At 39.9% G+C, this 26094-nt stretch overlaps 1 protein-coding gene across 1 annotated transcript; it reads left to right on the top strand.

Annotated features, from left to right (window-relative positions):
• Positions 1 to 5327: 5327 nt before the first annotated feature.
• PPM1K (protein phosphatase, Mg2+/Mn2+ dependent 1K) lies at positions 5328 to 25752 on the top strand. The gene is made up of 7 exons (XM_021702335.1): positions 5328 to 5481; positions 11496 to 12013; positions 12870 to 12970; positions 19933 to 20098; positions 20464 to 20608; positions 21562 to 21696; positions 25253 to 25752. Exons 2-7 carry the CDS (start codon positions 11574 to 11576, stop codon positions 25382 to 25384), a joined length of 1119 nt encoding a protein of 372 aa, XP_021558010.1. The 5' UTR covers positions 5328 to 5481; positions 11496 to 11573; the 3' UTR covers positions 25385 to 25752.
• Positions 25753 to 26094: the final 342 nt, after the last annotated feature.

A 26094-nucleotide genomic window follows, 5' to 3' on the forward strand; every position in this document is an offset into this window, starting at 1 on the left:
TTTCTTTCTTTCTTTCTTTCTTTCTTTCTTTCTTTCTTTCTTTCTTTCTTTCTTTCTTTCTTTCTCTCTTTCTCTCTTTCTTTCTAGGTAGCCTTGTATAATATTCAGCAACTGAATATCCCTAACTTAAAAGGGAGACAGAGACAGAAAGGAGAAGATGAGCCACAGGACTCCTAGGATAATATTTAGAGAACGCCATACTTTTTTTTTTTTTTTAAGTAGGCTTCATGCCCAGCCTAATGTGGGGCTTGAACTCATGACCCTGAGATCAACACCTGAGCTGAAATCAGGAGTTGGATGCTTAACTGACTGAGCCACCCAGATGCCCCATACTTTTCTAATTATAGCATTCATTATACTTAGATACATGCGTACTGTTTACTCTCCCACCTCGCAATTTTTATAAGAGCAGAGATCATGTTTATATTGTTCATTCATTGCTATAAACCCAGAGCCTAACATATATAGTATTTGACATACAGCAGGAACTTCACAAAAGTTATTGAAAAAGGAACAAAAATTTCTCTTTCACTGCCCCAAGAAAAACTCAAGCGCTGTGCTCAGCATGGAGTCAGCTTATGATTTTCTCTCTTCCTTTCCCTCTGCCCCTCCTCTCTCTCTTTAATAACAAATGAATAAATCTTAAAAAAAATTATTTGTGTCAGTGTTTTGGAAATTATTCTGGTGACACAGAGAAAGGACATCGGGGCTAGCAATTCTGGAGAGAATAGGCTGAACTATGGAAAAATATATCCTAGTATTCCAGGCCCCTGTTCAGGCATGAGGCCAAAAGTAGCCTACAGATACTCACTTGGAAAACTGCTGATACAAATTAACAAGAAAAAAAAGTTGTCTGTGTGTGTGTGTGTGTGTGTGTGTGTGTGTGAGGTGGCATTAATGCCTTAGTAACTCTAGCAAATCAAAACCTAAGTCTATATTGCCTGAAGGTTAAGAAATAAAAACCTAAGAACAACCAATCACAAACAGCGAATCAGACTTTCCCAAATAAAGTAGCTGCTTAAGTTAGAGTTAGATAATTTCCTTGCTTGGCTTTCCTCTCTTATCTATAAAGTCTTGCCTCTAGCTCCTATCTGTGGAGCACTCCAAACCATTCGTGGTTTGGGGCTGTCCAATTCCAGTTGATTTTTGCTCAAATAAACTCTTAAAATGTTTAATATGCCTCTGCTTACCTTTTAAAAGCCCTGTGTTGGTGGTTCATTAGCGCAAATCTCAAATGGCTTACTCAAGACTTACATGTCCTCACTATATTTAATAAGCCCCCATGCCACCCATTTGCCCACAGTCTCATAACCTGTCTTGGGTATAATTTCCTGATAGTCACTACTATCAAACCATTGAATTCTTTAAAATATAAAGTGAAATACAAAAGAGCTCAACTTAATGAAGGCATGGAGTGTTGTGTTCACTTGATCCTTTTGGACATTATGGAATGATCCCTCATGCTGAGTACATGTACGTTTGTACTACATTTAGCTTCAGAGATTCAAAGAGCCTAAGTATATAATTCAAAAGAAGTAAGCTACTGGCGTTGTTTGTTATCAACTGTGGTAAGATATGGAGTGGTATGGTTTTCTTTTTATTTATTTATTTACTTATTTACTTATTTATTTATTTATTTAAGAGAGAGAGCACGAGAAAGAGCATGAACAGGGGGAGGGGCAGAGGCAGAGGGAGAAACAGGCTTCCCCCTGAGCAAGGAGTCCTATGGGGAGCTCAGTCCTAGGAGCCTGGGATCATGACCTGAGCCAAAGGCAGATGCTTAACTGAGTCACACAAGATGCCCCAGTGGTATGGTTTTCAAATGTAATTCCAAGGACTGCAGTAACATCAAACATATACATATTCTTCAGGGCCACCTAACTGCTCTTGTTTATCATATGACTATGGATTATAGTTTATTAGAATAAGAGGATATAGCATGGTCATGATGTTCTCAAATGCTGGGCATGCAGTTTTCAAGAACTTAAAAAGAAGGTCAAAATGCCAAGCATAATTCAAAATGTTTTAGGTTTCCAAACTTAAAATTTCCCACATCAACAGCTCTTGTTGTTGCCAAAAGTGCTCACATTCGTGAGAGCAAAGTCCTTCATTATCTGGTCCAAATGTTTGAGATATTGCAAAACATGGTACTACATTATTGATGAATGGTCAAAAGTAACTTAATTGTTGGGGCACCTGGGTGGCTCAATTGGTTAAGCGTCTGCCTTTGGCTCAGGTCATGATCCCAGGGTCCTGGGATCGAGCCCCGCATCAGGCTCCCTGCTCAGTGGGGAGCCTGCTTCTCCCTCTCCCTCTCCCTCTGTCTGCCGCTGCCCCTGCTTGTACTCTCTCTGTCAAATAAATGAATAAAATCTTTTTTTATTTTTTATTTATTTATTTTTTAAAGATTTTATTTATTTTTATTTTGAGAGAGAGAGAGCACAAGAGGGGGGAGCGGGAGAGGGAGAAGCAGACTCCCTGCTGAGCAGGGAGCCCGATGTGGGACTCGATCCCGGGACTCCAGGATCATGACCTGAGCCGAAGGCAGTCGCTTAACCAACTGAGCCACCCAGGCGCCCCAATAAAATCTTTTTTTTAAACAAAGTAACTTAATTGTATTTAAACCCCAGCCACCAAAATGCTCCATCAACATAAAAGGCCAAGACATGTACTAGAATGTACATAGTAGCACTATGGGTCATAGCTCAAAACTGGAAACTACTCTAATGTCTTTCAAAAGAATGAATTCATAAATTGTGGTATAGTCACAGAATGGAATAAAATGAATGATCTACAACTACATGCAACAATATGGAAGAATCTCGTAAGTATAAAGTTGAGTAAAGAAGCCAAACACAAAAGAATGCATATTTTATGATTTTATATATGTCAAGTACAAAGACAGGCAAAATTAAGTCTGCATTGTTGACAGTCAGGATAGGCAATGACTGGAAGGCATGATGTTCCTGGGTGTTAATAATGTTCTGTTTCTTGATCTGTGTTGGATACAAAGTTGTGTTCGGAATGTGAAAAGTCATTGAGGTGTATATGCAGCTTAGAATGTGTGTACTTTTCTGCATATATATTATGCTTCAATAAAAAGTTAAGGAAAGAAAATTCTAGGAAGCCCATGAAAATTGAATCTCAACCCAGCATAATAATCCTCCATGTCATTACCAGAATTTGTGGGTCATCAATGTGAGAAGCAGTCTCTAAATCGAGTAGTCAATGAACTGGATTCAGAACAGTTGTCCCAGGAGCAGGATACCTGATATGTCAAAACAGGCTAATAATTTCCCTTTAAAATCTCCAGTCTCTCTGCTTTTCCCTTCCTTCAGGGATACCACCATAGCTTAAACCAGGTCATCTCCCACCCTGAATTTAATCTGAGATGGTCTCCTCACCAGTTTCCCAATAGTCTATTCTACTGGTTCTCTACGCATTAACCAAAGTGATGTAAAGTCTAAACTAGATCCTTTTATTTCTTGCTTAAAATGCCTCAATAGAGTCCCATTACATTTAAAACGTAAAGCAAACTCCAAGACTTGTGTATATGGTTTGGCCTCAGTCTACCTCACGCATCTCATGTCATGCTGCTCTCCCCCGCTCTCTGTGCTAGAGTCATACTGGTCTTCTTTCTGTTCTTCCAAAATGTCAATTTGTTGCACCTCAGGACCTTTGTCCACTCTCTGCCCAGAACAATCATCGCTTTTCAGGTTCCTTGGCTGACTGACTGATTTCCTTCTCACTCTTCAAGTCTCCGATTAAATGGCATCTTATAAAGTTCTCTTATAACAACCGTCCCTATCTAATGTCAACCCCCTATTATTCACTATATCCACACTTTGTCTATTTCCGTCCTTGACGTGATTCTTGTTTCATTTGTTCACTTGCTTGCTCCCTTTTCCTCATAAGACTGTAAGTTCCGTGAAGGCAGAAATCACGTGTATTTGTGTCAGGATTGCAGTGCCAATGCCTAGCACAGTGTCTGGCATACGAAAGGTCCTCCATAAACATAGAAATACTTGTCGAACAAATGAATCGACATTCCCAAGGGACCACAAGATGCCTGTTCAGTCACGAAGAACATTGCACTGTGAGTTTTCCAAAGAATAGCAGTGAAACCAGATGCCTTTCAAGCCCTTCTGCCCAGGCAAAGTGTTGGCATTCGTTCTCGGTTTCCTAGTTGTCACAACGACTGCCCCCTAGCCACAACGGACACACACCCCTCCTCTACAGGCTGGCGATTTACCCAATCTCCCGATCCCACCCACCTCCCAGGCGCCCCTTCATTGGCCCTAGCGTCAAGGCCTTCGTGTGGGGGGGGGGGGGGCGGGGTGGGATGTCACCTCGAGCCGCTACTGGCTCGGGTCGACGTCCCTCTACCGCGAGCTGCTAAAAGTCAACCAAACCAAATTGCAGTTGCGGGGAGGCTCGTTCCTGTTGGACTCTATGATTGGCTGAGACCGGGGGCCTGGGCGGCCGGCGCCCGCCTCTCCGAGCGCGGATTGGCCAGAGCTGCCGTCAGTCAGCCGGAACAGACTTCCCTCTCCATCTGGCTCACTGCGGGCGAAAAATTCTCGAGATTTTCCAGCAGAAGAGCCAGTGGCTGTGCTAGCTTCTCGCTCCAGAAACCAGAAATATCGGGGAAAGCAATCTTATTTACCCAGCAGGAAAGTCCCTTCCCCGCCCTCCGTTAATTAATTAGAAAATTTCCAGGGACGTAACCATCGCGAGGTAAGAGCCTAGAGCGTGCACTTCATTTATTTCTAACAGTTTATGATATTATTTATAGGCGGGGTCGCATGCCCGCGCTCAGGGTCTGCGGAATGGAGATTAAACGGAGAGTTAGGGAGGGAAGGGGAAATGTAGGTTTAAATCCCCCAGCCCCACAGTCAGCGTCTGGGTTCTCTGTGCGCCGCTTTCTTCTCTTTGGAGGTCATAAGTAGCATGTCCTGTCGGGGCCCACCCCGGCTGCCTTGCAGGCAGTGGGCGTTTCCCGCCGAGACCCCCCGCACTCGGCCTTGAACTTGACTGCAGGCGGGGGCGTCACCATTGCGAGTGGAGTGGGCCGGGGTTGAAAGTCAGGAGGGACCATGGACTGGATGGTGGAAAGGGCGGGGGCCGCTCGTTCGTGTTTCTCCGTAGGGAGGATCCGGGTCGCCCTGCTCGCACCCCGGACTGGAGGATGCTGCAGGGGTCAGCGTCGCGTCGCCCCTGCAGATGCAACCGGGGTGAGGGAGATGTGGCGACACCCGAGATCTATGCGGGGAGAGGGTGGTTGGGAGGCGGAGACCGGGCGGCGGAAGGTGCTGGAGGGAGCCCAGCCATCTGCAGCGCTGCGCGGGCGGGAGGGTGTGCTTCCTGCAGTGTATCACACTGGCTACTCATCTGTCACAGCCAGCGAGCGAGCCCGGGATCCTGAACTGTCCGAGGGCGAGCGTTTCAGGGGACCGGAATAGAGCAGGATGCAGAGCCCTGGTTGGTGTCCATCTGAGGGTGTGGGTTTTGCTTTGCCAAGAGAGGCCTTGTGGCTGGTGATGGTTTTTTTTTTAGCAACCGCTTCGTGTAGATGAGAGATTTCACAGGAGGCGACAAAGACGAGAGTCCGGGTGGAAATAGCCGGGGAATTTGGAGTCCCTAAAGCTCCACTGGCCTTTCTGAGCTTTCTGAGCCTCTTAAGACCTTTGCACCCATCCTCCACCATCCTCAAGAATGAGATTGTCGCCGGTTTCAGAATGAGTGACAAGTGACGGATTATAATGGTCTTGAAGAAGAGTAGTGATGTCGTGGTATTAGAGGAAGAGAACAGGTGCACCACTGGGTAATAAAATAGTTATATTTTTGAGTAGTGAGTTCTTGCTAATGATTTTTTTCTTGCTACCAGAGTCACTTTCTATTGATGACCGACACAGGCACCTCCCTTGACTAGAATCTTAGAGAAGAGGAAAGAAGAGGGGAGATGTGCTGTTGATGTAGTATAGAATGTCAAGGAAAACCCTTAAGGAAGTAAAAAGGTGCAGGTTTGGAATGTGGTCTGTGAGTTGTATCCACATTACTGAAGATGTTTTAAAAGATATCTATGGAAATAGAACAATGAATACTTTTCAGGACTTTCATTCCTCTATTCACACATCTAAACATGTTCACATCAAACCCAAGGGGAATCATTTGGGGTTTTTATTGTTGTTCTTTCCCTCATGTAGACTATTAAAATTTGTTTCCCTTCCTCCCAGCAGAGTACTGATAAGATATTGGAGTCCACATTTCCTGAAATACTTTTGGGAGGTTTCCATACCATTTGAATTTATTAGGATGCATTGGTTGTCTTTAAAAAAGTTGATAAAGAAATATTTGCTTTGAGAATATTAAAATTATCTGTTGTTTTCTTTGCGGAAGTTACTGATGTGAAGATACCTGAGTGCTGCTTTATAATGGGCAAATATGAATATTTTCTTAAATATTTTTGCTGGAGAGATCAATCTAAGAAGTTTCTGTAGCAGTGAACCGTAGAACGCCTGAATGATTTTGGCATGCACTTAAAATTACAACAATAAATTGCCCTTTTGACCTTTCAGCAGTCAACAGTTCAACTCAAATCCCAAGTGTATCCTCCTGACAGAGACAGTGAGTGACTCTCTTATCCAAAAATAAATTTGGACAGCTCTGAGATATTTAAACCATTGAGGGATTATAAAATGGGAGTGATATGAAGATGCAAAATTGGCATAGCAATCTTGTAGCTGTAAATTGTGGCTTTTCTTCACCACCTTTTATTTTTAAATCAAGTATGTACTTCAAAAGTTCACTACAAACCAAATGCATTTTTTTCCCTTCCTGATGCATTTCACCTGAGATTTCCTACTCTCAGGATGTGGGTTTTCAGCAGTGCCCTCACGCAGAATCTGTGCTTACTCTTGTGGTCTCCGAGCTTACTTCCAATTTAACTCTCTTTGCTGAGAATCCCTCCTGCTAGTCAGAATTGTTAAACCAGGTGCCAACATTTTTCGCTGGTCAAGAGTTCTGTGTCAGGACTTTCAAGTATCATATTAAACTGTTAAAACATTAAGGAAGAAGATGGAGAAGGCCTGGTCACAAATCAATGTGAAAATGATGAAAAAGAAAGATATTTTCAGGCATTTATTTATTGACAGTATGTAGAATATATAGGGTTTCTGTGTGTGTATATATATGTGTGCATACTCACACATTTTTAAAAATTCATGTGATTAAAGTAAATTTGTGGGTCCTGCATTTTTATTATGATTGGGAAATAAAAAGGGATTTGGAAAAGTTTGGTCTAGAAGGAAGATTTTCCATTTTCTTTTTCCTTTTGGTATATGACTATCGATATAGTTTAGGTTGCTGATATAAATAACCTGTCACTAGGATTTTACCCAAGTTCTTTATCTTTATTTTCTTGCTTAGCATAGTTTTTGCATTTTATTTTTGCTAGTTGAATATGATGTGTGGGTAGTGTGTTCTTGTGCTCTTAGTTGATTTAACTCTTGCTCTGACATTTTTGTGTCTTCAAACGGCTTTTTTTTTTTTTTAAAGATTTTATTTATTTATTTGAGAGAGAGAGAATGAGAGACAGAGAGCATGAGAAGGAGGAAGGTCAGAGGGAGAAGCAGACTCCCCGCTGAGCAGGGAGCCCGATGCGGGACTCGATCCCGGGACTCCAGGATTGTGACCTGAGCCGAAGGCAGTCGCTTAACGAACTGAGCCACCCAGGCGCCCCTTCAAACGGCTTTCAAGCAGAATTACTTCTGCCCTTTGACTCTTTTGGATGACTTTTACTTTCAAAGCTTGAATATAAATGTTAAAATGGTTTATAAAAATAAGCTAGCCTTAGGGTGCCTGGGTGGCTCAGTCTTTAAAAAGTGTCTGCCTTTGGCTCAGGTCATGATCCCAGGGTCCTGGGATCGAGCCCCGCATCGGGCTCCCTGCTCGGCGGGAAGCCTGCTTCTCCCTCTCCCACTCCCCCTGCTTGTGTTCTCTCTCTTGCTGTGTCTCTCTCTGTCAAATAAATAAATAAAATCTTAAAAAAAAAAAAGCTAGCCTTGATTTCTGACTGAGATAGTGACATAAAGGATTCCTGAATAACTTTTTTTTTTCCCGAATGATAAACATGCCAATTTATAATTGCTGAACTGACAAATAATAAAAATATCTCCTACGTGTTTGTCAGTTTGTTCTCCACTCTTTTTGTTACGAAGAACACTGATGTGTTGTTGTTTTTTTTCCCACAGGCTTTGGGTTTTTTTCCCACATCATAAATTATACTTTCTTGTCTGCTAGTCAGTGTGTAGTCATTTCTATGGGTGTTTCGGAGAACTGGGGGCAGGTGATGACTAGATTCCTAATTTCAATCTCTGGAGGAAACTTTTCTTGATGTGCAGGTTTAATTCAAAGTAGTTATTGAGCTTGGGAACACAGGTCCTCTTTGAATTGTTTCCCCAGAGAATGTGGAGATTAATATGATTTAGTTATATTGCATTGGAAATACACGAAGTCACCTGCTTGCGTAAGTGGTGCTGATCTAGTTTTGTAAACTAGCTATATATCTGGCTCACATTTCATCTAGGCCAAAAGTATTCCCTAAAGTAAATGTTTTCCTATGACTACTCTGCTTACTTTCTGAGGTGATTGTGCAGATAATAAATGAGGAAGGAGGCCAGGTTGGTGATTGATTTTAGTCCAGCAAGGCTTTTAAAGAAACTGTCCAACTTGCATTTTATTTCATTCTTTTTTTTTTTTTTGTAAGATTTATTTATTTATTTCAGGGAGAGAGAGAGCGAGCTGGAGTGTGAGGAGGAAGGGGCAGGGGGAAAGAATCTCCAGTAGACGCTGCGCTGAGCACAGAGCCCAACGGTGGGGCTGGAGCCCACAACCCACGAGAGCAGGACAGGAGCCGAAACCGAGAGTCCAGTGCTCACCTGACTGAGCCATCCAGATGCCCCATTTTATTTCATTCTTAAATAATGTTTCCAATGGATATTTGTTTCCTGCTAAAAATGCAGCTCTGACGCTGTGAATTGTGTAAGACTGACGAATCACAGACCTGTACCCCTGAAACAAATAATATATTATATGTTAATTAAAAAAATAATAATAAAATGCAGCTCTGGGTTTTTTTGTTTGTTTGTTTATTTGGTTGGGTTTTTTTTTGGAGGAGAGAGAGAGAGAGAAGAAAGAGAAGAGTGCCCTAAAAGAGCTGCAAAAAATTTACTCAATATTTATTTGCTTCTAATTCTAGAACTCTTAAAGTAGGTGAACGACTGCAAAATGGCCCAAGGCTGAATATAGCCTTCATGATTTCAGATTGAAGCCAAAAGAATAGTACTTTGCTTATACAAAAACAGACTCATTATATTGTGCACCTGAAACTAAAAAAATGTTGTATTGTTAGTGATAGCTAGGTTTAAAAGAAGAAAGAATCATACTTCACTAACTTCTGGTGCACTCTTCAAATAGTAATGGTTTCTAATAAATGTATCTTGAAAGTTTTATTTTTTTCTTTATGGTCTAAAGTTGCTCTGTAAATTATCTCCATCAGTAATCAGTACTTAGCTCCCTAGTGTAGATTGTATTATAGTTTGAAATTTCTTCACAAGTCCTTACCTTTATTTAACATAGTTACTGTCGCTGAATGAAAATATCACCTTCAAACAGCAACAAAGGAATAAACACCTTTTTTGGTAATTTAATGTGTTGCTTCTCTTTCATACTTGATAACCAGAGATACTATGTCTCCTCCACCCCTAATATTGTCATAGAAGTGAGTTTCAATCTTTTGTACATGATATTAGCTAAAAGGCCCAGAAAGAATGGCCTCCTAAGTCTTTCATGATACATTAATTCTTTGGAAGGCCTTCTTTATACTAAATTCTATGAAGGCAGGGCGCATATGTTTTTCATTGCATAGATACCTAAGGGAGTTCTTTGGAATTTCATCTTTTCTTTCTACTGTTTTATTTACTGCTCTTACACAGAACTAGACTGATTTCTAAAAATTTATTTGAAAATGATTATTTGAAATCTGCAATGCATTTACTTACGGGTTCACTCAAGTTGGGCTTTGTGTGTGTGTGTATGTGGCTTTTGCTGAGGTATTTTTTCAAGTCCACTTTGTATTGTGAAATAATTCAAACATGCAATTGAGAGTAATATAATACCTGTATACCCTCCACCAGCATTATCAAATCTTGACATTATGCTATCTTTTCCAGTTGGTTTTTAATACATAAAGTAACAGAACAAAGTACCGTGGAGTTGAATTTTTGCTTAGAACCTTATTTATATGGAAAACTGCCAGAAACACAGCCCTTCCTGCAGGGGTGTAAGAATTCCCCTTGACAATACCCAGGGGAGGATTCAGCTTTGGGGCAGAGTCCAGAAATGGGGGGGGGGCAGAGTAATAGTTTCAAAGAAATGTGGTCTGGGCTCGGGAGCTAGCTCCTAGTCTGCAGGGCACGCAAGGGCTGGGCTGCTGGGCTGGGTAGATTGGAGACCAGCAGCTGTTAATGTAAATGCATAGATCAGTTGCTCATAAGTCACAAAGGTGGTACCCCCTAATCCAGTGATCACACACATCGGAACTGGCTCATCCTTATGCCTGTGGGAGTGTTTGCCTGAACCATTCTACATTAACCATAGTAATGAAATATGTGAAGTTTAGTAAGTTGACAAATCTTAAAAGAAAACAGAATTTAGATCGTAGATTGTGTCTTTGCTAAAACTTGGGCACTCTGAGTACAGAACTGTCCTATTAACCAATTACTTTTCTTATTTCTTTCTCCCTTAAGAGACTTTGATACTGTCAACATTTGCCCCTACCCTTTCTTTGGAGCAATGGAGTTAATGAAGGGAAGAATATTTATTTACACCCATATTTTATATTCTTGCTATGCAAAGTATGGGCCTGCTGGATCAGCAGTTTGCTGTCACCAGGGAGCTGGCTCGAAATGCAGAATCTCAGGCTCCACCCCAGGCAGACTGAATCAGAATGAATCTGCCTTTTAACAAGTTCCCCGGGTGACTGTAGGTTAAAGTTTGAGAAACACTTGTTCTATATGATATATACACATTGTCACATTTTTATAGAATTTAAACACTGTGAAAGGGAAAAGTAAATCAATTTTGGTTTTGATCCACTATTCTTAGAAGTAGGCTGTTAGATGCCACATTCTTTTTTTTTTTTTTTTTAAAGATTTTATTTATTTATTTGAGACAGAGAGAATGAGAGACAGAGAGCATGAGAGGGAGGAGGGTCAGAGGGAGAAGCAGACTCCCCGCCGAGCAGGGAGCCCGATGCGGGACTCGATCCCGGGACTCCAGGATCATGACCCGAGCTGAAGGCAGTCGCTTAACCAACTGAGCCACCCAGGCGCCCCAGATGCCACATTCTTTATGGCCTTACATTTTGGTAATATCTAATGATACATCAGTTATATGTGGAAATACTGATGGAATCTCTCTCTCTCTCTCCCCAGTCACATCATTTTTCTTGAAGACATTCCATTATTGTTCTATTGACCTTTCCCTCATTCCTGAGTCCTTTGGAGTTGATTATGTCCACAGCTGCCTTAATTACTTTGGTTAGAAGTGGTGGGAACCACGTGAGAAGGAGAGTGCTGCTAAGCTCCCGCCTACTGCAGGACGACAAACGGCTGACGCCTACCTGCCACAGCTCCACCTCAGAGCCTAGGTGTTCTCGGTTTGACCCGGATGGTAGTGGGCGTCCGGCCACTTGGGATAATTTTGGGATCTGGGATAACCGCATCGATGAGCCCATTCTGCTGCCGCCCAGCATTAAGTACGGCAAGCCAATTCCCAAAATCAGCCTGGAAAACGTAGGCTGCGCCTCGCATATTGGCAAACGGAAAGAGAATGAAGACCGATTTGACAGCGCTCAGCTAACGGACGAGGTCCTGTACTTTGCCGTGTACGACGGGCACGGCGGACCTGCAGCTGCTGATTTCTGCCACACTCACATGGAGAAATGCATCATGTATGTACAATGACTTTTCGCTCTTGACTTTGCAGTTTACCTTATACTTCATGTTTAAACTTTAACCTTTTGGCCGAGATGATGTTCACTGTTAACCTACTTAAATTTGAGTGGTTCCATACTGTTTTACGAACAAGCAGTGGCTTAAGCATGCCCTTTATTACTGGTGGTTACCACCATTCCGCAGTGTATGTTTTGACAACTCACCTGGTGAAAGCATTGACCAGGATCAACAGCACTTTGATTTGTGATCGTATCAAGCTATATAGTACAGGATCTCACGTATTAGGAAAAGCATTTACTCCTACCAGTGCAGGGCATATAGTACTTCAGTAAATGGTAATTCTTTCAAGGGGTATGAATGGCTTTAGATGATTGACAGTAGGATGGGGAGAATGCATTTAGTGAGGGTGTTTTGGAGCTCTTTAAAAAGTTTATTTACTGCAGTAATTACTAATGTATTTTGGGGATCATATGACTTGAATTAAAAGAGGGGGAGAACATATGACTATTTCTTGTCTTCCTGTAGTTATTCATGCTGTTCATCGGTGGATTTATTCATGTTTTGAACTCAGAGGCGTACATTTATTTGAAGGAATTTTGACCTCTCAGGGTTGTGGATAGACTATTAATCTTTAAGGACGGAGACTTGGACTTTTATTTTATTGTTCTTAAAGGCTTATCTCCGGGTTTAGTTATTTCCTAATTTGAGTTGTTAATCTGTGGATTTTAAGCATCTGAAGGCAAACCATGGCGGTCCATTGTATGGAGTAACAGCTAGCCAGAGGGACCTAGGTGAAGAAGAGAAACCTATTATAAAATGATTGTTTGGGACTCTTTTTTCCTCTCCACAAAGGGATTTGCTTCCTAAGGAGAAGAACTTGGAAACTGTGTTGACCTTGGCTTTTCTAGAACTAGATAAAGCCTTTGCAAGGCATGCCCACCTGTCTGCTGATGGTAAGTAAAACAATCACATTCCTTAGGGTCTTGGGGCATGTCTAATGAAAGGAAACAATTTAAGCCCTTTAGGGGTGGGAATGTAAGTTTATTTGTGAGGATGCTTATATTGAAAGTGGTTTTATATAAGAAATAACTTTAAATGCTGTTTGGAATCAATGTAGTGTTAGTACCTCATTTTTAAATGAAATATATTGGACAATTTTTCAAAAATTGAAGCTCTAAAATGGTTCTGATATTGAATTTAAATTTTAAAAAGATTAAAAATTTTTTAAATTTGCTCTTTATATGGACAGCAGGTCCATAGTATGGGAGGGTTTACTGTTTTGGTTTTTTAGATGAACCTGATGAGTACGTACTGAGATAGACTATAGGGTAATCTCATTTAGCCACATAGTAATTGTCCAGACAAAAAGAAAATTGCTAACTGGTCCTCAATAAGAAAAGACAATGGGTAATATGCACTACTCTGTTTAATCTTCAGAAGGAAGATATGTTTTCTCCCACTTCTAAAAGACTTTGTTTTTGTTTTTATTTGTTAAACACAAGGACATGTCAGCTGAATTTTAAGATTTACGTATTGTATGTCCTTAAATTTTGAAAGTAAAATGTTTCTGATTTTCACTGAATTTATCAAAAGCATTCAGAAAAACATAGCTGGTGTTTTCTAGTTAGCTGACCCCCAAATCTTTTGTTCCTAAAGGTAATCCTCAACATTTCTGCAGTGACCATTTAATGTATGCATACAGACCTCATAACTGATTTGAAAGTGAATCATGCAATATTAATCTGTGTTTGGTTCATCCTTTTATTTAAAGGAAGTCAAAGCACCACAGAAATAACATTTCACAATTTGCAGTTGAGAGCATAGGGATAGAAATTCTCAATTCACCTATAAGGCCCAGTTGCAGAGTGAGGGCTGGGATTTTCCTGGCACCACAGTGGCCTCCCTCACGGGCATGTTTAATGAGGAGGATTCTAGAAGATGATTAGGATGGCTCTATTCGCCATCTTACAAGATTTTTCCTGCCCTTTTTTTAGAACCTTACTGTCATCATACTTTTTGGAAAAGCATTAGAGTCCACTCTCTTTGTTCAGGGATTTGTTTTCTTTTTTTTTTTAAAGATTTTATTTATTTATTTGACAGAGAGAGACACAGCGAGAGAGGGAACACAAGCAGGGGGAGTGGGAGAGGGAGAAGCAGGCTCCCCGCAGAGCAGGGAGCCCGATGCGGGACTCGATCCCAGGACCCCGGGACCATGACCTGAGCTGAAGACAGTCGCTCAACCAACTGAGTCACCCAGGCGCCCCAGGGATTTGTTTTCTTGTTGTAGATCATTTGGCCCATTTTCTCTTCTCCTTCATTCCTTTGGACTTTTTTCCTTCCAGCTGGCTCCTCACCTTTGAAAATAGAGGTTGAGAGAAGGTAGATTGTAGTATAAGATTGAGCTCTTGTTCCTAATGGGTAAAATATAGGAGGTAGAAGAGAACAGTCAAACACCTTCTTGTAGTTTTATTTTTATGACTGTGAATATTGGCATGCTCTGGTTTCATCCATAACCAGGTTGGCTGTATCTCACACCATGGTGTTTATTAGCTCTAATGCCGGTGGTGTTCCCCAGCTGTCCTGTAAACAGGTAGAACCTACTGGCCTCTACCTGTCAGAAGAAAACCCTCAAGTTTATCATGGGGAATGTGCAGGCCAACAGTCAAAACATTAACCCTTCATGGGTGCAGTCAGCCCTTTGGTAAAGGATCTAATCGATGAAAATGCTGAAAACTGAGATTCGGCCTAAAATATGAGAGGGCCCCTTTCATTTTATTAAATAATAAATTATAATTCAAGGGAATTTTGAACTTAGGGAAAAAATTTGTTTAACTGGCCTACCTTAAAAGAAACTTTCTAAAGGTGCCTTGCTCAGAGACCATTGTACAAAGAAAGTAATCATAAAAATATAATTAATTTCTAATAATAAATTCAAGTTGTATTTAACTTAGTTCGTCTGTCATACACCTTGAGCTAATGATCTTAGAACTTTCATATGCTATTCTAAAATTTACTTTCCATTTAATGGCCATTTGTTTACAAGTATAATGGAGCACAGCAGAACAATACCTAGTGTGCTACGAAAAGAAAGGGCATTGTTGTTCTTAACTCTTATTTTGTATGTATTCTTATAGATTACTTGGTCTGTGTGTGTGTTTTTAAATAAGTATTTTGGGAATAACTTAAAAATTTATTCTTAGTAAGTTGCCGAGGCTTTCAACATTGCTAAAAATTGCCTTTTGATATTTGGGGCCTATTTTATCAAATATATTAAAGCCACTGAAGATAGATGCTGTAAGTTGTTTAACTTTTCAATTTGTGGATTAAAAAAACATGTTTCAGATTTCAAAGTTATTATTTAAATTAAAAACTTTTTTTTTTTTTTTGGTTTTTAGTAAGAACTGAAGCTGTATCAGTATTATAAGAATGGATAATATTATTTTTGGTATAGCTATAGGTAGGACCCAGGCCAGTTAAAAAAAATTTTTCAATATATCAGTTTTTCCCTTTTTCGGTTTTTTTGTTTTTTTTTTTTTTTAACCTTTTCTATCAGCATCAGTCCCATTTTCCCTCCTTGAACCCTTTCAGTGAGGAGCTTAAAGGTAGTCACCATGCTTATTCATTTTGAATCTCCAGCACTCAGCACCCTGTATAGACTCTGGAAGGCACTCAATAATTATTTGGACTAACCTGGTCTCCATGCATGTTCTTTCTCACCAAAGTTATTGCAATTTATTCTTTGATTATCCTAGAGCCAATTTAACCAAATTATTACCATAATGTGTGTGTTTTAATGAGTTATCACTCCTGTGTGGATTTGAATTTTAAGTAGGGGAAGGCTGAAAAGAGATTGGTTAAACCATAGGAATGAATCAGTAATGGTAGAATTTGGGGTATAAATGGGAAGAGTACCCCTCAATTATACTATATTAGCTTTCTTGGGAGAAAGTGAAAAAAATAAAGTGAACATAAAACATTTTCCTCTTCAAGAATTTAGTCCAAAACTGTCACATCTGCATAAAGTGCTTCAAATTATCATGTTAGCATTTAAAATAGTTACTATTTCAGTTTAAAATGGGATGGTTTGAGGAGAAGAAAATCAGAATGCCACTTACCAAAAACAGCAAGAACCTTGCCCTTACGAAATTGTTGGCTATTTTTATTGATTTGTTGTTGACACATTTTGAAATTACCCTTATTTATGAAGCTAATTTTATCATCCTCTTTAAATATTTTTTTGTATTCAATTCATGCCAGTTGTGTATTTTTACAGTTAATGAAACCAGCCAGCAAATTCAAATGATATCCCATTACTCTCCTGTTTATGAACAAACCTCACTTAAAACAAACGGGGTGGTAGAAAACTGAGATTACTGTCCTTTACATTCTATAAACTCTTCCAAGTGTTTCTAGATTGCTTAAGGCTTGAAAGCAGCAAAGCTCCCCAAGAGACAGATGGATCAAAAAGAGAAGACTCGCTCTGATGTTCAGGGCGTGAGATGTTGGTGGCAACATTGTGAGTTCCATCGGAAACGTCCATGTACTTCACATTACCTGATCTCTACGAAATCACCAGTGTTAGAAAGGCAGCGTTTTTGAGTCTTCTTATATTGGGCGCAGCCAAAAGAAAAGAACAATAGGGACGACATTGAAGAGATACTTATTGTGCTGTTACTGCTTCAGCTCATTACTTGGATTTTGGTGTTCATGAGTCCTACGTGTCTGGAACACCTGTGTTTAATAAATATTGAAAACCATTTTGGTTTATACATATTATTGTTTACATGGTAAATAATAACTACTGGGGCGGGTGGGGGGGTTACACTTTGGAAAGTACAGCTTGAAAAGTACAGCTTTTACTCTTATGTTGCCATTCAGAAACTTGATCATTTTTCTTTTGATATGACGACCTGCAACACTGGGGAAAGGAGAGAGCTGCAGAAATACCCATTTTGTGAATCCCATAAACTTATAAACATGCACTAGAACTCAAGAGACTTACTAGCCTATATTTAAACAATTAATTTAAATTAATCAGTCTACTAAAAAAAATGCATTAAGCATCATTAACAAATATGTTACTTCTTGTATCTGGTATAGGAGGTGCTTTAATTCCTTCTTAATATATATTTGAATCCCAGTAATTTGGTGGTATACTGTAGTGCACATCCTTTCTAACTACGTACTGCTTGTCAGATACAAATTACTCACTGCTGTACCCATGAATTTTCCCGTTAGTTATTGGGACAATTCTGATACTGGTACCAATCAAATTGACAGTGCCTTTTTTCCAGCTCCTAGAGGTACTGATTTACTTCTCAGGACTAACTGTTAAAGTGTGTGTGAGTGGTGTGCGCATGTGAAAGAGAGAGAACGAGTATATAGATGTGTGTCGGTGGTATACCGCATATATGTTTGTATGCCTGCATTTGTATATAGTTTTCCCAACCGTGGGAAGCTCTGAAACTACGAAGTTTTACTCTGTGATGAAAAAATGGATTCAACTACAAAATACCATCAATTTGGGCAAACTGAGTCTTGAATTCGTTGATCCGACACCTCCCGGAATATTATGTAATTTGCTAGTGAAATTTTCACCAAAATAAAAACCTTCCCCTTATTTTGCAGCTCTTTTCTCTGCCCTCCCCTGTGTTGCAGGTTTGTAATGTTTGAGCACAATTCCTGGGTGAATTTCCTATTTGCCTCTGTGCGTGTTATTTGTGGCAGAGAACTGTGCCCGGTCAGCAGCTCTAGACCTGGAGCCCGTGGACACTATATGCTGGGCTTCAGTGGAAAGAGAGATCTGCTTAATTTTGTCCCAGGTGAAGGAGTCCAGCGGTTCCTAGCCTGGACTACTGGAAGGTTCCCACATCCTCTTTGTCCCATTAGTTGAGATGACTTGCAGTAGGAAATGTCCAGTGAGTGTTAAGACCTTATTGAAAGATGTCTTAGTTTTATAGTTTATGTTGTTAGGGCAAAAAGTGAGAATTTTTACTTCCATGTTAAATGTTAAATGAAATAAATGCTTATTTAATCTTTATTTATTAGATGCTTAGCAAACCAGAATCAACAGTTAGTTTTGAAAACATTCCCATAAATCCTGGGGTTTTGGAACTGTGAAGTTGGGTTGGTTAAAACTCAAGCTCTTTTAAATTCCTGGGTGGCAGAGGTGGCCATGAATGACAATAGAATCCTGAACAGCAAAACTTGGAAGTGTTAGTTCATGAATTTTTAACTCTTTTGATGAAGCTAATTAAGCTGCTGTTGACCATTTAAGCGAAGGAGAGGAATACTAAGTTCCCTGGGCAGGTAGCGTCTGAGTGAATGCCTGTACTCTCTTGCCTGGTGCTTCCTATCATTGGAAAAGGTCACAGTGGTTAAACTGGGAACGTCCTACCGTATAATGTTTTGGGCAACTCAAAAGTTGACTTTTGTAATATGAACATCACTGATTCTTACGCTAAAACATTTATGTTATACAATGACAAACATGTAATGTGTTTTAGCATTGCTCAGATACTACCTTGCACAACAGTTCCAAAATCAAAAGATTAATGGGGAGATAGTGCAACTATAAATGCTATTTCTCAATAAATTAGATTCAGCATGGATATAAAAGATTAAGTAGGATTTATTAATGTTTTCTCCATTTTACTTTTCTGATTAAAGCAGGCATTTTAATATACCAATTGGAAAATATATTTTTATATCTATGTATATATATATCCATCCAAAATGTATTACTGATGAAATTTTTTAAATTGTCTTTTTGGGGAAAAAAAATTGGAAAGATTGAGCCTCAATCAGTCAAATCAGTAGCACCTCATTTTTCCTAAATCTACCTTTAAAGAAGAAATCATCTTTGGATGATCACCTGAATATTTTATTTAGATGCTTTAAAGAATGAACCATGTTACTGAAGACAATACCTGCTTTAAATAAGTTATCTTTTTCAGTTTCTTCCAATTTGCTTTACTTTTTAGCCCTTAATTTCATAGTATTCTCACTTTTGGCAAGGCTCAATGCACCTTCAAAATTTTTAACAAATAGTAAAGAACTTAGGATAGATGCGGTTTGAGTAAATGAAAGAAAGATGCAAAAATTCAGTTTGGATTGGATGAAGGGAACAGTGGCAACCTCAAGCCAAGTGACATTTAATTGTGTTATTGGTCAGAGAAAATTAAATGTGAACTGCATTAAGCGTTTGGGAAACTAGAATGAACTTCATTCTCCATCCCCCATATTTTCCTAATATAACGATGACTGTAACTTTGTTTCATGTCTGGGGAGGACAAAGATAAATAGAAAAGAATTTGGGTGAACATTTGTAAAAATAAAACAATTGTAGAAGGAAAGAATATAAAATACAGCACTTGAAGAGCAACTGATACGCCCTTGGCATTCTTGCTTAGCTTATTAACTGATAATACTGTCATAGGATAGGAATGAAGAAATGGAAGAGAAAGCCTTCTGAGTGCATAGAAATTTTAGAAGAGTCAGCTTGCCTGAATGAGCTCAGTAGACCTGAAGGTCAACCTGCCATTTTAGCTAATCTAATTAAAATGTAATACTTTTAATACTGACACCTGATATACACACAAGGGTGTCATAAATATCAGTTCAAGTCAGCTCTAGTTCATATGAATAGAGGCCATGTGGAGACAGTGATGCACTTTTTACCAAATTAGGTTAGCAACTTTTTCTATTTGCATGGAGCCTTGTTACTGAATTAAATACTTCTTTCTTTGCATGCTCTTACTTACATAGTTCATTTGCATTTTATTTGCATAGCTCTAGTTAGATTAGAATGGTACATTTCAGCATTAGTTTAACATGCCTGTGTTTTATTTTGTAATAAAAATTCCATATCCAATCGTTTGTCACTGACTTATACTCTTTTTCATAATGTTTGCAGCAACCCTTCTGACCTCTGGGACTACTGCAACAGTAGCCCTCGTGAGAGATGGTATTGAACTGGTTGTAGCCAGTGTTGGGGATAGCCGGGCTATTTTGTGTAGAAAAGGAAAACCCATGAAGCTGACCATTGACCATACTCCAGAAAGAAAAGATGAAAAAGAAAGGTACCACCTCCACTGATCATTCTATGAGGATGCTGTTTATATAGTTCAAGATATAAATGAAACCTCGCATTTTATTTTTATTTATTTATTTTTAAAGATTTTATTTATTTTTTTGAGTGAGAGAGAGAGAGAGAGAGTGCGTGCTTCGGAAGGGGGGAGGGGCAGAGGAAGAGGGAGAAACAGGGAGCCCGACTCGGGGCTCGATCCCAGGACTCCGAGATCGTGACCTGAGCTGAAGGCAGAAGCTTAACCGACTGAGCCACCCAGGCACCCCGAAACCTTGCATTTTAAACTGATTTCATCTTAAGTTTAACCGTGCCTTCATTTCCTGGGTATCATGTCATAGTCTTTTTTTCTTGGACCAGGATCAAGAAATGTGGTGGTTTTGTGGCTTGGAATAGTTTGGGACAGCCTCACGTGAATGGCAGACTTGCAATGACAAGGAGTCTTGGAGATTTGGATCTTAAAACCAGTGGTGTGATAGCAGAACCAGAAACAAAGAGGGTTAAGGTAACAATCTGCAACAGCTGATACACATGCAAGGAATGAAAGCAGGATTGTTTCCAGCTACAGGCTTTCTTAGAAGCCTTAATTGAAGCTAACATGACTTTTAAAGTTTATGGAAGGATAGATGAACTTTTCAGATAAAATAAAATACTGGCTTACTGTAGGATGAAGTGCCTGGTTTTTGCTTTACCCTGCTTGCCGGAATTCACCGGTAAGATGGCTCTAGTGCCCTTCCTCCCCGACACCTGGTCACCCAGTGTCACCACCACTCGGAATCAGACCTTTACCTCCCTTTTGCACCAAGCTAAATAATCGCCCTCCTCCCTTTCTCTGACATCTTTTGCATGCTACCAATCAGTGCCCCAATTATACTACACTTCCCTCAACACACACCCAGTTGTGAGCTGACACTTCCCTCTCTGCAAGTGCTGGACCTAGTACTAGGTAATAGAGGCTCCCAAAGATGGCAGCAGGAGATTGCTCATTGAATGATTTCCAGTCTTATAGCTACCCCGCTTATATTCATTGTGTCTAACAGATACTTACATAGGGTTTCCTATGGGCCAGGCTCTGTCCAGAATAGCTACTACCACCCCATTTTACAGAGAAAACAAATCTAGAGCATAGGTGAACTCCCCTATGTTTGCCTAGCCAAAATGTAGAGGCAGATTTCAAACCCAGGAAGCCTGGCTTCAGAGACTGTGCTCTCTACCATTACAGCGTGCTTGCCTCTCATCATTTGGCTGTCTAGCTTCTTCCTTTGTGGTGTTACTAAGGACATGTGGGGTTTGTCCTTGGTGGTTGATGCTAAATGTTGCTAATTTTGCCCAAAATCTAGGTCTTCCGTTTTCACCGTTAAGCTTTTAAACACAGACGACCACTCAGCAAACCGATAAAATCTTTGAATTTTGAAAACTATTCAGAGGCTGAGTCTGTGTATTTGGTTCTGATTGCAGCTACATCATGCCGATGACAGCTTCCTGGTCCTCACTACAGATGGAATTAACTTCATGGTGAATAGTCAAGAGATCTGTGACTTTGTCAATCAGTGCCATGATCCCAATGAAGCAGCCCATGCAGTGATTGAGCAGGTGACAGAGCAGAGCTTCTGCTAGAAAAGTCCTGATTTGGGTGGTGTGGGGTGGGAGGGGTGGAGAGAAGAACACCCAGGTGCCGGTCTTGGTACAGCCCGGAGGGGCTACTACGGGCTTGAGATTTCTTTGAAATCCTGTGCTTGAGCCTTTAGTATTACAAGGAATTTTACACTTGACTCCATAATATTCCCAATTTACAAAATGTTTACAATTCTCCCAAGTAGTTAAGTAAAACCTGTGTGCCAGGGAATGTGCTATGTTTATTTTTTGGATTTGTACACACCTTGATATGATAGTAATAGCAACAGGAAATTATAATAATAGTTAATAGTATTATCACTTATTATGTGCCAGACACTCTTCTAGTCACATATATTTAACTCATGTAATCATCACAATAACCTTCTGAGGTTACAGCTAGTATTATCCCTTTCCACAGATGAGGAAAACCAAGGCACAGAGGCTGAGAAGTTAAGTAACTTATTCAAGATTACAAACTTTTAAGTTGCAGAACTGGGCTTCAAACCGACAGCCAAGCTCCCGGATTCAACCACTAGACCATTAAACTAGACAGCTCCAAGTAAATATCCGGTATAGGAACACTATAGCATAGTCCACATCTGGTTTTTAAGAAGGGGTGTGTGAGGGGCACCTGGGTGGCTCAGTCGTTAAGCGTCTGCCTTCGGCTCAGGTCATGATCCCAGGGTCCTGGGATCGGGCCCCGCATCGGGCTCCCTGCTCGGTGGGAAGCCTGCTTCTCCTTCTCCCATTCCCCCTGCTTGTGTTCCCTCTCTCGCTGTCTGTCTCTCTGTCAAATAAATAAATAAAAATCTTAAAAAAAAAAAAGGGTATGTGAAAAAAACAAACAGAAATTCAGAAAGATGTATGGATAGGTTATGTATGAGTATGTCACTCAGAGATAAAATGGGGAATACCCAGTAAAGAAAATGTAAAATTTCCATGTGCTCTTTAATATTCTATTAGATATTATCTATATATTTGAAGATACCTAATAGATAGCTCTTTGAAGTTATAGCCATCTCTGATCATTAGAGTCATGCTTTAATTTAACAGCTACTTCTGCATTTCCCAATTTTTACATTTGCAACTGGGAAGGCAAATTTAGCCCAAACTTTTAAGTGCTAATATTTGTAATTAAGACTTAAGGCCTCACTTAAAAAGCATTATTTGTTTGAAAATAGATGGGCAAGCATGAAGTATTCCCTTGGTTACTATGTGGGTTCATGAGATTACAGAAATGGGCCCAATCCTGTGGATGATCACTTCTTTTCTCATTTCATCTCCCTGTCTTAGATATATGTGTTCTCATTCACACAGGCAATGATATTTTAATGACTGCATGGTATTCTGCTGTATTTGTGTACCATAATTCTTTTACTAGTTCCCCTAATCAGCAAATTTAGTTTATGTTCACTTTTCCATATTATAGGGAGGGAGAACACTATATAAACGTTCTTGTATCTACTTGTGCATGTCTATTTCCTTCATATATTATTTTCTCAGGTAAAGTTCTTAGAAAATTGCTAGGTAAAAGGATACACTGTATTCTAAAACTTTTTTAAAAAAATATTTATGTATTAGAAAGAAGAGAGAGAGAGATCATGAGCAGGCGGGAAGGGTAGAGGGAGAAGCAGACTCTGCGTTGAGCAGGGAGCCCAATGCAGGAATCGATCCCAGGACCCCGGGATCATGACCTGAGCTGAAGGCAGACACTTAACCGACTGAGCCACCCAGGTGCCCTATTCTAAAATTTTAATAAGCTTGCCAAATTGCCCTCCAGAAATGCTATACCAATTTACACTTCTCTCTAGCATGTTTAAAAATTTGTTTCTCCAAATGCTTATAATAGTTTTTTGCCAGTTTGATAGGTAGAAAAATCAAATTTTAGTGTTTTAAATTTGCATCTTTTTTCTTTGTTGGTGGAACTAACCATTTGCACAGGTTCGTTAGACCCTTGTATTTCTTGTCTGTATAGCGTTTTCCCATTTTTTTATAGGCATATTTGTCTTTTTCATGGTTATTGTAACAACTTCCTATATGTTAAGTATATTAGTACCTTGATATTGCGAACTTCTTTTTTGGTCTTTCAATTTGTAAAACTTTTTTATATTTTGATGCTTTTTATTTTTTTGAAAAGATTTTATTTATTTATTTGTCAGAGAGAGAGAGAGAGGGAACACAACCAGGGGGAGCAGCACACAGAAGCAGAGCAAATTCAGTAGGGACTCTGCATCTGTGTGCTGCTCCCCCGGTTGTGTTCCCTCTCTCTCTCTCTGACAAATAAATATATAGGAGACACAGCGAGAGAGGGAACACATATATATATATATATAGGAGGGCTCTGTGTTCCCTCTCTCGCTGTGTCTCTCTCTCTGTCAAATAAATAAATAAAATCTTAAAAAAAAAAAAGAAAGAAATATTTCAAAGGAGCCCGATGTGGGGCTCGATCTCAGGACCCTGGGATCATGACCTGAGCCGAAGGCAGACCTTTAACCTACTGAGCCACCCAGGTGTACCAATATTTTGATGCTTTTTATATTAGATATTTTTATCAACCCTTTCCCTCACAGTTTTGGCCTCAGACTATTAGTTCTTTTGAAATACATTTGCTGTTGAATATAATCCCAAGCACTTCTTAAAATGCTGACTGTGTCATTTGCTATTTGTATTTGTTTTTTTATTTTTTTTAAGATTTATTTATTTATTTGAGAGAGTGAGAATGAGAGAGAGAGAGAGTACATGAGAGGGGGGAGGGTTAGAGGGAGAAGCAGGCTCCCCGCCGAGCAGGGAGCCCGATGTGGGACTCGATCCCGGGACTCCAGGATCATGACCTGAGCCCAAGGCAGTCGCTTAACCAACTGAGCCACCCAGGCGCCCAAAGATTTTATTTATTTATTTGACAGATAGATTGACAGAGAGCACAAGCAGGGGGAGTGGCAGAGGGAGAAGCAAGCTCCCTGCTGAGCAGGGAGCCCGATGTGGGACTCGATCCCAGGACCCTGGGATCATGACCTGAGCTGAAGGCAGTCCCTTAACCGACTGAGTTACCCAGACGCCCTGTCATTTGCTATTTGAATTAGTTCTTAAAATTGATTTACAGTTCTCCTACTGTAGAAATTTAGTTTATGCCACTTTTCCATTTTGTAGGGAACATAATAAACCTTATCGTTGTTCTATCTTATACACTTTCATTTCCTTAGGTTATTACTTTTTACCTTGTCTTAGTCCCTGTGCTGAATGCTTTATTTTCTTCTTCCAGAGCGTATCTTGATCTTAGTCCACTGGTCTTTCTGTTGCCAAAATTGCTACAGTGGAATATAGTTAATATGGTTGTTTTTTGGGGGGGGGTCATCTGTTATTCTGTGTACGATCTAATAAACTGTGTGGACCTTGATACATGTTGAATGAATGCGAAGTAACTGGGTTAGTCGCTATTCTGCGCGAGATTATAGCCTTCCAGAGGAATGGTGGCTTTTCTTTGTACAGACTCTGATGTCCCGTGTTTTCTTCTTCCTCCTGCCAAACCTCACAGGCAATACAGTATGGTAGTGAAGATAACAGTACTGCGGTAGTGGTGCCTTTTGGTGCCTGGGGGAAGTACAAGAACTCTGAAGTCAACTTTTCATTCAGCAGAAGCTTTGCCTCCAGTGGACGATGGGCCTGACCGCTTGCTGGGACTCTGAATTTCTGTGAAACAGTTCTTCCCTGAGTATGTCAAGAAACTTAGTAGACCAAACGCGTCAGCTGTGTCGGGGTGACTCTGTGACTCACTAGATTAGTACACAGTGTAAATGTCCTAACCGTCTACATTGTAGTTTTTCATAAGTAGCTGTCATATTTATGTTCAGCTGTACATACTCAGCATAAATATGTGTGTCATTCAGTTATTGTGGGTCTCGAAGTTGAGTGAGCAAATGAAAAGTGGTTTTGACACACTTGCTGAGTGTTACAGTTCTAATTTTTAAAACTCTTAGGCAGCTATGAGTTTCTTTTGATCATTTTTGTTCTTTATTCATTTGAACAGATTCTCGCCTTCAAGGTCTTCAACACTAGTAGGCATTTTGACGGCTCTGCAATGTGTTCGCCGCAAGTGTTTGTCTTTAATAGCTCTACCGAGGAGTAAGTGTGAAAATGGAGTTCTGTGTGACTATATTTTGTATTTTGGTTTACGAAGTTTACTAGTAAACTTCACAATGCAAAAGACATTAATTCAGATAACATGACATTGCTAAAGTATGTGCGTGTTGACAATGATGCACTTTTGTATTTCAGCTGTGTCCCTTGGTCTCCATTCTTCTTTTTTCTGTAGCTAAGAATGCTATACAGATACATAGACTACTCCTTTATATCAGAAAAGTATGCACAGGCTGAGTC

This window comes from Neomonachus schauinslandi, chromosome 2 (assembly GCF_002201575.2).
Source record: "Neomonachus schauinslandi chromosome 2, ASM220157v2, whole genome shotgun sequence".
NCBI lineage: Eukaryota > Metazoa > Chordata > Mammalia > Carnivora > Phocidae > Neomonachus > Neomonachus schauinslandi.

Excerpts from the sequence above, each read along its gene's own strand:
- PPM1K (XM_021702335.1), top strand. The coding sequence starts at position 11,574 with ATGTCCACAGCTGCCTTAATTACTTTGGTTAGAAGTGGTGGGAACCAC. Across the intron at positions 20,099-20,463 it reads AGAAAAGATGAAAAAGAAAG|GATCAAGAAATGTGGTGGTT; the intron begins GTACCACCTCCA and ends TTCTTGGACCAG. Across the intron at positions 21,697-25,252 it reads CCCATGCAGTGATTGAGCAG|GCAATACAGTATGGTAGTGA; the intron begins GTGACAGAGCAG and ends CAAACCTCACAG.